Source organism: Somniosus microcephalus, chromosome 4, assembly GCF_052327205.1.
Source record: "Somniosus microcephalus isolate GS21.2 chromosome 4, FLI_Smic_1.0, whole genome shotgun sequence".
Classification (NCBI taxonomy): Eukaryota; Metazoa; Chordata; class Chondrichthyes; order Squaliformes; family Somniosidae; genus Somniosus; species Somniosus microcephalus.
In genome coordinates, this window is record NC_140990.1 from 349,024,908 (window position 1) to 349,036,455 (window position 11,548).

The window sequence follows — 11,548 nt, forward strand, 5'->3', positions numbered from 1 at the left end:
GACAGTGCGGCGCTCCCTCAGTACTGCCCCTCCGACAGTGCGGCTCTCCTTCAGTACTGCCCCTCCGACAGTGCGGCGCTCCCTCAGTACTGCCCCTCCGACAGTGCGTCGCTCCCTCAGTACTGGCCCTCCGACAGTGCGGCGCTCCCTCAGTACTGCCCCTCCGACAGTGCGGCTCTCCCTCAGTACTGCCCCTCCGACAGTGCGGCGCTCCCTCAGTACTGCCCCTCCGACAGTGCAGCTATCCCTCAGTACTGCCCCTCCGAATTTGCGGCGCTCCCTCAGTACTGCCCCTCCGACAGTGCGGCTCTCCCTCAGTACTGCCCCTCCGACAGTGCGGCTCTCCCTCAGTACTGCCCCTCCGACAGTGCAGCTCTCCCTCAGTACTGCCCCTCCGACAGTGCGGCGCTCCCCCAGTACTGCCCCTCTGACAGTGCATCACTCCCTCAGTACAGCCCCTCCGACAGTGTAGCTCTCCCTCAGTACTGCCCCTCCGACAGTGCGGCGCTCCCTCAGTCCTGCCCCTCCGACAGTGCGGCTCTCCCTCAGTACTGCCCCTCCGACAGTGCAGCTCCCCCTCCGTACTGCCCCTCCGACAGTGCGGCGCTCCCTCAGTACAGACCCTCCGACAGTGCTGCGCTCCCCCAGTACTGCCCCTCCGACAGTGCAGCGCTCCCGCAGTGCTGCCCCTCCGACAGTGCAGCACACCCTCAGTACTGTCCTTCCAACAGTGCTGCCCTCCCCAGTACTGCGCCGCTGACAGTGCAGCCCTCCCTCAGTATTGCCCATCTGACAGTGCAGCGCTCCCGCAGTGCTGCCCTTCCGACAGTGCAGCGCTCCCTCAGTACTGACCCTCCGACAGTGCGTCTCTCCCTCAGTACTGCCCCTCCGACAGTGCGCCTCTCCCTCAGTACTGACCTTTCAACTCTGCAGTGATCCCTCAGTACTGCCCTTCCAAAAGTGCAGCACTCTCTCAGTACTGCCCCACCGACTGTGCAATACTCCCTCAATACTATCCCTCCGACAGTGCAGCGCTCACTGAGTACAGCACCCACAACTGTGCAGCACTCACTGAGTACTGCTCCTACAACTGTGCAGCACTCCCACAGTACTGCCCCTCCGAAAGTGCAACACTCCCACAGTACTGCCCCTTCGACAGTGCGGCGCTCCCTCAGTACTGCCCCTCCGACAGTGCAGCGCTCCATCAGTACTGCCCCTCCGACAGTGCAGCGCTCCCTCAGTACTGCCCCTCCGACAGTGCAGAGCACCTTCAGTACTACTCCTTCGACAGTGCAGCGCTCCCTCAGTACTGACTCTCCGACAGTGCGGCGCTCCCTCAATACAGCCCCTCCGACAGTGCAGCACTCCCTCACTCCTGCCCCTCCAACAGTGCAACGCTCCCTCAGTACTGCCCCTCCGACAGTGCGTCGCTCCCTCAGTACTGCCCCTCCGACAGTGCGGTGCTCCCTCAGTACTGCCCCTCCGACAGTGCGTCTCTCCCTCAGTACTGCCCCTCCGACAGTGCAGCGCTCCCTCAGTACTGCCCCTCCGACAGTGCGGTGCACCCTCAGTACTGACCCTCCGAAAGTGCAGCGCTCCCTCAGTACTGCCCCTCCGACAGTGCGGCGCTCCCTCAGTACTAACCCTCCGATAGTGCAGCACTCCCTCAGTACTGCCCCTCCGACAGTGCAGCGCTCCCTTAGTACTGGCCCTCCGACAGTGCGGCGCTCCCTCAGTACTGCCCCTCCGACAGTGCGGCGCTCCCTCAGTACTAACCCTCCGATAGTGCAGCACTCCCTCAGTACTGCCCCTCCGACAGTGCAGCGCTCCCTCAGTACTGCCCATCCGACAGTGCGGCGCTCCCTCAGTACTGCCCATCCGACAGTGCGGCGCTCCCTCAGTACTGCCCCTCCGACAGTGCGGCGCCCCCTCAGTACTGCCCCTCCGACAGTGCGTCGCTCCCTCAGTACTGCCCCTCCGACAGTGCGGTGCTCCCTCAGTACTGCCCCTCCGACAGTACGGCTCTCCCTCAGTACTGACCCTCCGACAGTGCGGAGCTCCCTCAGTACTGCCCCTCCGACAGTGCGGCGCTCCCTCAGTACTGCCCCTCCGACAGTGCGGCTCTCCCTCAGTACTGACCCTCTGACAGTGCGGCGCTCCCTCAGTACTGCCCCTCCGACAGTGCGTCTCTCCCTCAGTACTGCCCCTCCGATAGTGCGGCGCTCCCTCAGTACTGCCCCTCCGACAGTGCGGTTCTCCCTCAGTACTGCCCCGCCGACAGTGCGGCGGTCCCTCAGTACTTCCCCTCCGACAGTGTAGCTCTCCCTCAGTACTGCCCCTCCGACAGTGCGGCGCTCCCTCAGTACTGCCCCTCCGACAGTGCGGCGCTCCCTCAGTACTGCCCCTCCGACAGTGCGGCGCTCCCTCAGTACTGCCCCTCCGAAAGTGCAGCTCTCCCTCAGTACTGCCCCTCCGACAGTGCGGCGCTCCCTCAGTACTGCCCCTCCGACAGTGCGGCGCTCCCTCAGTACTGCCCCTCCGACGGTGCGGCTCTCCCTCAGTACTGCCCCTCTGACAGTGCGGCGCTCCCTCAGTACTGCCCCTCTGACAGTGCTGCTCTCCCTCAGTACTGCCCCTCCGACAGTGCGGCGCTCCCTCAGTACTGCTCCTCCGACAATGCATCGCTCCCTCAGTACTGCCTCTCCGACAGTGCGGCGCTCCCTCAGTACTGCCCCTCCGACAGTGCGGCGCTCCCTCAGTACTGCCCCTCCGACAGTGCGTCGCTCACTCAGTACTGGCCCTCCGACAGTGCGGCGCTCCCTCAGTACTGCCCCTCCGACAGTGCGGCTCTCCCTCAGTACTGCCCCTCCGACAGTGCGGCGCTCCCTCAGTACTGCCCCTCCGACAGTGCGGCGCTCCCTCAGTACTGACCCTCCGACAGTGCGGCGCTCCCTCAGTACTGACCCTCCGACAGTGCGGCTCTCCCTCAGTCCTGCCCCTCCGACAGTGCGGCGCTCCCTCAGCACTGCCCCTCCGACAGTGCGGCTCTCCCTCAGTACTGCCCCTCCGACAGTGCGGCGCTCCCTCAGTACTGCCCCTCCGACAGTGCGTCGCTCCCTCAGTACTGCTCCTCCGACAGTGCGGCGCTCCCTCAGTACTGCCCCTCCGACAGTGCGTCTCTCCCTCAGTACTGCCCCTCCGATAGTGCGGCGCTCCCTCAGTACTGCCCCTCCGACAGTGCGGCGCTCCCTCAGTACTTCCCCTCCGACAGTGCATCTCTCCCTCAGTACTGCCCCTCCGACAGTGCGGCGCTCCCTCAGTACTGCCCCTCCGACAGTGCAGCGCTCCCTCAGTACTGCCCCTCCGACAGTGCAGCTCTCCCTCAGTACTGCCCCTCCGACAGTGCGGCGCTCCCTCAGTACTGCCCCTCCGACAGTGCAGCACTCCCTCAGTACTGCCCCTCCGACAGTGCAACGCTCCCTCAGTACTGCCCCTCCGACAGTGCAGCGCCCCCTCAGTACTGCCCCTCTGTCAGTGCAGCCATCACCTCGGTAATCAACCTCCGACAGTGCGGCACTCCCTCCACACTGCCCCTCCAGCAGTGAAACATTCCCTTAGTACTGACCGTCCGACAATACAGCGCACACACAGCACTGCCCCTCCGACAGTGCAGCACACCCTCAGTGCTGACCCTTCGACAGTGCAGTGCTCCCACAGTACTGCCCCACCGACAGTACAGCTCTCCCTCTGTACTGACCTACTGACAGTGCAGTGCTTCACCAGTACTAACCCTCCTACAGTGCAGCGCACCCTCAGTGCTGCCCCGCCGACAGTGCAGCTCTCCCTCAGTACTGCCCCTCCGACAGTACAGCTCTCCCTCTGTACTGCCTCTCCGACAGTGCAGTGCCCCCTCAGTACTGCCCCTCCAACATTGTGGCACTCCCTCAGTACTGATCCTTCGACAGTGCAGTGCTCCCTCAGTACTGCCCCTCCAACATTGTGGCACTCCCTCAGTACTGATCCTTCGACAGTGCAGCGCTCCCTCAGTACTGACCCTTCGACATTGTGGCACTCCCTCAGCACTGATCCTTCGACAGTGCAGCACTCCCTCAGTCCTGCGCCTTCGACAATGCAGCGAACCCTCCGTACTGAACTTCCAACAGTGCAGCACTCCCTCAGTACTGCCCCTCCGACAGTGCAGCGCTCCCTCAGTACTGCCCCTCCGATTGTGCAAAACTCCTTCAGTACTGCCCCTCAAAAATTGCAACTCTATCTCTGTACTGCCACTCAGACAGTGCTGCGCTCCCCCAGTACTGCCCCTCCGACAGTGCTGCCCTCCCCCAGTACTGCACCGCTGACAGTGCAGCCCTCCCTCAGTATTGCCCATCTGACAGTGCAGCGCTCCCGCAATGCTGCCCCTCCGACAGTGCAGCGCTCCCTCAGTACTGACCCTCCGACAGTGTGTCTCTCCCTCAGTACTGCCCCTCCGACAGTGCGCCTCTCCCTCAGTACTGACCTTTCGGCTGTGCAGTGATCCCTCAGTACTGCCCTTCCAAAAGTGCAGCACTCTCTCAGTACTGCCCCTCCGACAGTGCAATACTCCCTCAATACTATCCATCCGACAGTGCAGCGCTCACTGAGAACAGCACCCACAACTGTGCAGCACTCACACAGTACTGCCCCTCCGACAGTGGAGCACTCCCACAGTACTGCCCCTCCGACAGTGAAGCGCTCCCGCAGTGCTGCCCCTCCGAATGTGCAACACTCCCACAGTACTGCCCCTCCGACAGTGTAGCGCTCCCTCAGTACTGCCCCTCCGACAGTGCTGCTCTCCCTCAGGACTGCCCCTCCGACAGTGCGGCGCTCCCTCAGTACTGCCCCTCCGACAGTGCAGCGCTCCATCAGTACTGCCCCTCCGACAGTGCGACGCTCCCTCAGTACTGCCCCTCCGACAGTGCAGCGCTCTCTCAGTACTGCCCCTCCGACAGTGCAGCGCTCCTTCAGTACTACCCCTCCGACAGTGCAGCGCTCCCTCAGTACTGACCCTCCGACAGTGCGGCGCTCCCTCAGTACTGCCCCTCCGACAGTGCAGCACTCCCTCAGTACTGCCCCTCCGACAGTGCGGCGCTCCCTCAGTACTGACCCTCCGAAAGTGCAGCGCTCCCTCAGTACTGCCCCTCCGACAGTGCGGCGCTCCCTCAGTACTACCCCTCCGACAGTGCAGCACTCCCTCAGTACTGCCCCTCCGACAGTGCAGCGCTCCCTCAGTACTGACCCTCCGACTGTGCGGCGCTCCCTCATTACTGACCCTCCGACAGTGTGGCGCTCCCTCAGTACTGCCCCTCCGACAGTGCGGCGCCCCATCAGTACTGCCCCTTCGACAGTGCGGCGCTCCCTCAGTACTGCCACTCCGACAGTGCGTCGCTCCCTCAGTACTGCCCTTCCGACAGTGCGGCGCTCCCTCTGTACTGCCCCTCCGACAGTGCGGCTCTCCCTCAGTGCTGCCCCTCCGACAGTGCGGCGCTCCCTCAGTACTGCCCCTCCGACAGTGCGTCGCTCCCTCAGTACTGACCCTCCGACAGTGCGGCGCTCCCTCAGTACTGCCCCTCCGACAGTGCGGCTCTCCATCAGTACTGCCCCTCTGACAGTGCGTCGCTCCCTCAGTACTGCCCCTCCGACAGTGCGGCGCTCCTTCTGTACTGCCCCTCCGACAGTGCGGCTCTCCCTCAGTACTGCCCCTCCGACAGTGCGGTGCTCCCTCAGTACTGCCCCTCCGACAGTGCGGCTCTCCCTCAGTACTGCCCCTCCGACAGTGCGGCGCTCCCTCAGTGCTGCCCCTCCGACAGTGCGGCGCTCCCTCAGTACTGCCCCTCCGACAGTGCGTCACTCCCTCAGTACTGAACCCCCGACAGTGCGGCGCTCCCTCAGTACTGAACCCCCGACAGTGCGGCGCTCCCTCAGTGCTGCCCCTCCGACAGTGCGACGCTCCCTCAGTACTGCCCCTCCGACAGTGCGGCGCTCCCTCAGTACTGAACCCCCGACAGTGCGGCGCTCCCCCAGTACTGTCCCTCCGACAGAGCGGCTCTCGCTCAGTACTGCCCCTCCGACAGTGCGGTGCTCCCTCAGTACTGCCCCTCCGACAGTGCAGCTCCCCCTCAGTACTGCCCCTCCGACAGTGCGGCGCCCCCTCAGTACTGCCCCTCCGACAGTGCGGCTCTCCCTCCGTACTGCCCCTCCGACAGTGCGGCGCTCCCTCAGTACTGCCCCTCCGACAGTGCGGCGCTCCCTCAGTACTGCCCCTCCGACAGTGCGGCGCTCCCTCAGTACTGCCCCTCCGACAGTGCGGCGCTCCCTCAGTACTGCCCCTCCGACAGTGCGGCGCTCCCACAGTACTGCCCCTCCGACAGTGCGGCGCTCCCTCAGTACTGCCCCTCCGACAGTGCGGCGCTCCCTCAGTACTGCCCCTCCGACAGTGCGGCGCTCTCTCAGTACTGCCCCTCCGACAGTGCGGCGCTCCCTAAGTACTGACCCTCCGACAGTGCGGCGCTCCCTCAGTACTGCCCCTCCGACAGTGCGGCGCTCCCTCAGTGCTGCCCCTCCGACAGTGCGGCGCTCCCTCTGTACTGCCCCTCCGACAGTGCGGCGCTCCCTCAGTGCTGCCCCTCCGACAGTGCGGCGCTCCCTCTGTACTGCCCCTCCGACAGTGCGGCGCTCCCTCAGTACTGCCCCTCCGACAGTGCGGCGCTCCCTCAGTACTGACCCTCCGACAGTGCGGCGCTCCCTCAGTACTGACCCTCCGACAGTGGGGCGCTCCCTCAGTACTGACCCTCCGACAGTGCGGCGCTCCCTCAGTACTGCCCCTCCGACAGTGCGGCGCTCCCTCAGTACTGACCCTCCGACAGTGCAGCGCTCCCTCAGTACTGCCCCTCCGACACTGCGGCGCTCCCTCAGTACTGCCGCTCCGACACTGCGGCGCTCCCTCAGTACTGCCCCTCCGACAGTGCGGCGCTCCCTCAGTCCTGACCCTCCGACAGTGCGGCGCTCCCTCAGTACTGACCCTCCGACAGTGCGGCGCTCCCTCAGTACTGACCCTCCGACAGTGCAGCGCTCCCTCAGTACTGCCCCTCCGAAAGTGCGGCGCTCCCTCAGTCCTGCCCCTCCGACAGTGCGGCGCTCCCTAAGTACTGCCCCTCCGACAGTGCGGCGCTCCCTCAGTACTGCCTCTCCGACAGTGCAGCGCTCCCTCAGTACTGCCCCTCCGACAGTGCAGCACTCCCTCAGTACTACCCCTCCGACAGTGCGGCGCTCCCTCAGTTCTGACCCTCCGACAGTGCGGCGCTCCCTCAGTACTGCCCCTCCGACTGTGCGGCTCTCCCTCAGTACTGCCCCTCCGACAGTGCGGCGCTCCCTCAGTACTGCCCCTCCGACAGTGCGGCGCTCCCTCAGTACTGCCCCTCCGACAGTGCGGCTCTCCCTCAGTACTGACCCTCCGACAGTGCATCGCTCCCTCAGTACTGCCCCTCCGACAGTGCAGCACTCCCTCAGTACTGCCCCTCCGACAGTGCGGCTCTCCCTCAGTACTGCCCCTCCGACAGTGCATCTCTCCCTCAGTACTGCCCCTCCGACAGTGCAGCACTCCCTCAGTACTGCCCCTCCGACAGTGCGGCTCTCCCTCAGTACTGCCCCTCCGACAGTGCGGCGCTCCCTCAGTATTGACCCTCCGACCGTGCGGCGCTCCCTCACTACTGCCCCTCCGACAGTGCGGCTCTCCCTCAGTACTGCCCATCCGACAGTGCGGCGCTCCCTCAGTACTGCCCATCCGACAGTGCGGCGCTCCCTCAGTACTGCCCCTCCGACAGTGCGGCTGTCCCTCAGTACTGCCCCTCCGACAGTGCGGCGCTCCCTCAGTACTGCCCCTCCGACAGTGCATCGCTCCCTCAGTACAGCCCCTCCGACAGTGCATCGCTCCCTCAGTACTGCCCCTCCGACAGTGCAGCACTCCCTCAGTACTGCCCCTCCGACAGTGCGGCTCTCCCTCAGTACTGCCCCTCCGACAGTGCGGTGCTCCCTCAGTACTGACCCACCGACAGTGCGGCGCTCCCCCAGTACTGCCCCTCCGACAGTGCGGCTCTCCCTCAGTACTGCCCCTCCGACAGTGCGGCGCTCCCTCAGTTCTGCCCCTCCGACAGTGCGGCGCTCCCTCAGTACTCACCCTCCGACAGTGCGGCTCTCCCTCAGTACTGACCAACCGACAGAGCGGCGCTCCCTCAGTACTGCCCCTCCGACAGTGCGGCTCTCCCTCAGTACTGCCCCTCCGACAGTGCGGCGCTCCCTCAGTACTGCCCCTCCGACAGTGCGGCTCTCCCTCAGTACTGCCCCTCCGACAGTGCGGCGCTCCCTCAGTACAGCCCCTCCGAAAGTGCGTCGCTCCCTCAGTACTGCCCCTCCGACAGTGCGGCGCTCCCTCAGTACTGCCCCTCCGACAGTGCGGCTCTCCCTCAGTACTGCCCCTCTGACAGTGCGGCGCTCCCTCAGTAATGCCCCTCCGACAGTGCAGCTCTCCCTCAGTACTGCCCCTCCGACAGTGCGGCGCTCCCTCAGTACTGCCCCTCCGACAGTGCGGCGCACCCTCAGTACTGCCCCTCCAACAGTGCAGCGCTCCCTCAGTACTGCCCCTCCGACAGTGCGTCGCTCCCTCAGTACTGCCCCGCCGACAGTGCGGCGCTCCCTCAGTACTGCCCCTCCGACAGTGCGGCTCTCCCTCAGTACTGCCCCTCCGACAGTGCGACGATCCCTCAGTACTGCCCCTCCGACAGTGCAGCTCTCCCTCAGTACTGCCCCTCCGACAGTGCGGCGCTCCCTCAGTACTGCCCCTCCGACAGTGCGGCGCACCCTCAGTACTGCCCCTCCGACAGTGCAGCGCTCCCTCAGTACTGCCACTCCGACAGTGCGGCGCTCCCTCAGTACTGCCCCTCCGACAGTGCGGCGTTCCCTCAGTACTGCCCCTCCGACAGCGCGTCGCTCCCTCAGTACTGACCCTCCGACAGTGCGGCGCTCCCTCAGTACTGCCCCTCCGACAGTGCGGCTCTCCCTCAGTACTGCCCCTCCGACAGTGCGGCGCTCCCTCAGTACTGCCCCTCCGACAGTGCGTCGCTCCCTCAGTACTGACCCTCCGACAGTGCGGCGCTACCTCAGTACTGCCCCTCCGACAGTGCGGCTCTCCCTCAGTACTGCCCCTCCGACAGTGCGGCGCTCCCTCAGTACTGCCCCTCCGACAGTGCAGCTCTCCCTCAGTACTGCCCTTCTGACAGTGCGGCGCTCCCTCAGTACTGCCCCTCTGACAGTGCGGCGCTCCCTCAGTACTGCCCCTCCGACAGTGCGGCTCTCCCTCAGTACTGCCCCTCCGACAGTGCATCGCTCCCTCAGTACTGCCCCTCCGACAGTGCAGCACTCCCTCAGTACTGCCCCTCCGACAGTGCGGCTCTCCCTCAGTACTGCCCCTCCGACATTGCGGCTCTCCCTCAGTACTGCCCCTCCGACAGTGCGGCGCTCCCTCAGTACTGCCCCTCCGACAGTGCGTCGCTCCCTCAGTACTGCCCCTCCGACAGTGCGGCGCTCCCTCAGTACTGCCCCTCCGACAGTGCAGCTCTCCCTCAGTACTGCCCCTCCGACAGTGCGGCGCTCCCTCAGTACTGCCCCTCCGACACTGCGGCACACCCTCAGTACTGCCCCTCCGACAGTGCAGCGCTCCCTCAGTACTGCCCCTCCGACAGTGCGTCGTTCCCTCAGTACTGCCCCACCGACAGTGCGGCGCTCCCTCAGTACTGCCCCTCCGACAGTGCGGCGCTCCCTCAGTACTGCCCCTCCGACAGTGCGGCGCTCCCTCAGTACTGCCCCTCCGACAGTGCGGCTCTCCCTCAGTACTGTCCCACCGACAGTGCGGCGCTCCCTCAGTACTGCCCCTCCGACAGTGCGGCTCTCCCTCAGTACTGCCCCTCCGACAGTGCGGCGCTCCCTCAGTACTGCCCCTCCGACAGTGCGGCGCTCCCTCAGTACTGCCCCTCCGACAGTGCGGCTCTCCCTCAGTACTGCCCCTCCGACAGTGCGGCGCTCCCTCAGTACTGCGCCTCCGACAGTGCGGCTCTCCCTCAGTACTGCCCCTCCGACAGTGCGGCGCTCCCTCAATACTGCCCCTCCGACAGTGCGGCTCTCCCTCAGTACTGCCCCTCCGACAGTGCGGCGCTCCCTCAGTACTGCCCCTCCGACAGTGCAGCTCTCCCTCAGTACTGCCCTTCCGACAGTGCGGCGCTCCCTCAGTACTGCCCCTCCGACAGTGCGGCGCACCCTCAGTACTGCCCCTCCGACAGTGCGGCGCTCCCTCAGTACTGCCCCTCCGACAGTGCGGCGCTCCCTCAGTACTGCCCCTCCGACAGTGCGGCGCTCCCTCAGGACTGACCCTCCGACAGTGCGGTGCTCCCTCAGTACTGCCCCTCCGACAGTGCGGCGCTCCCTCAGTACTGACCCTCCGACAGTGCGGCGCTCCCTCAGTACTGCCCCTCCGACAGTGCGGCGCTCCCTCAGTACTGCCCCTCCGACACTGCGTCGCTCCCTCAGTACTGACCCTCCGACAGTGCGGCGCTCCCTCAGTACTGCCCCTCCGACAGTGCGGCTCTCCCTCAGTACTGCCCCTCCGACAGTGCGGCGCTCCCTCAGTACTTGCCCTCCGACAGTGCAGCTCTACCTCAGTACTGCCCCTCCGACAGTACGGCGCACCCTCAGTACTGCCCCTCCGACAGTGCGGCGCTCCCTCAGTACTGCCCCTCCGACAGTGCGTCGCTCCCGCTGTACTACCCCTCCGACAGTGCGGCGCTCCCTCAGTACTGCCCCTCCGACAGTGCGGCGCTCCCTCTGTACTGCCCCTCCGACAGTGCGGCTCTCCCTCAGTACTGCCCCTCCGACAGTGCGGTGCTCCCTCAGTACTGCCCCTCCGACAGTGCGGCCCTCCCTCAGTACTGCCCCTCCGACAGTGCGGCGCTCCCTCAGTGCTGCCCCTCCGACAGTGCGTCACTCCCTCAGTACTGACCCCCCGACAGTGCGGCGCTCCCTCAGTACTGTCCCTCCGACAGTGCGGCTCTCCCTCAGTACTGCCCCTCCGACAGTGCGGCGCTCCCTCAGTACTGCCCCTCCGACAGTGCAGCTCTCCCTCAGTACTGCCCCTCCGACAGTGCGGCGCTCCCTCAGTACTGCCCCTCCGACAGTGCGGCTCTCCCTCAGTACTGCCCCTCCGACAGTGCGGCGCTCCCTCAGTACTGCCCCTCCGACAGTGCGGCGCTCCCTCAGTACTGCCCCTCCGACAGTGCGGCGCTCCCTCAGTACTGCCCCTCCGACAGTGCGGCGCTCCCTCAGTACTGCCCCTCCGACAGTGCGGCGCTCCCTCAGTACTGCCCCTCCGACAGTGCGGCGCTCCCTCAGTACTGCCGCTCCGACAGTGCGGCGCTCCCTCAGTACTGCCCCTCCGACAGTGCGGCGCTCCCTCAGTACTGCCCCT

At 65.7% G+C, this 11,548-nt stretch overlaps 1 protein-coding gene across 1 annotated transcript; it reads right to left on the bottom strand.

Annotated features, from left to right (window-relative positions):
- Window positions 1–4,109: 4,109 nt before the first annotated feature.
- Window positions 4,110–9,624, bottom strand: LOC147120760 (uncharacterized; the record flags this gene model as incomplete). Its single annotated transcript, XM_085984258.1, has 3 exons — window positions 4,110–4,121; window positions 6,208–6,579; window positions 9,343–9,624. Coding segments are annotated over 3 exons (666 nt in total), but the record flags the coding sequence as incomplete, so codon positions are not given.
- Between the last annotated feature and the right edge of the window lie 1,924 nt (window positions 9,625–11,548).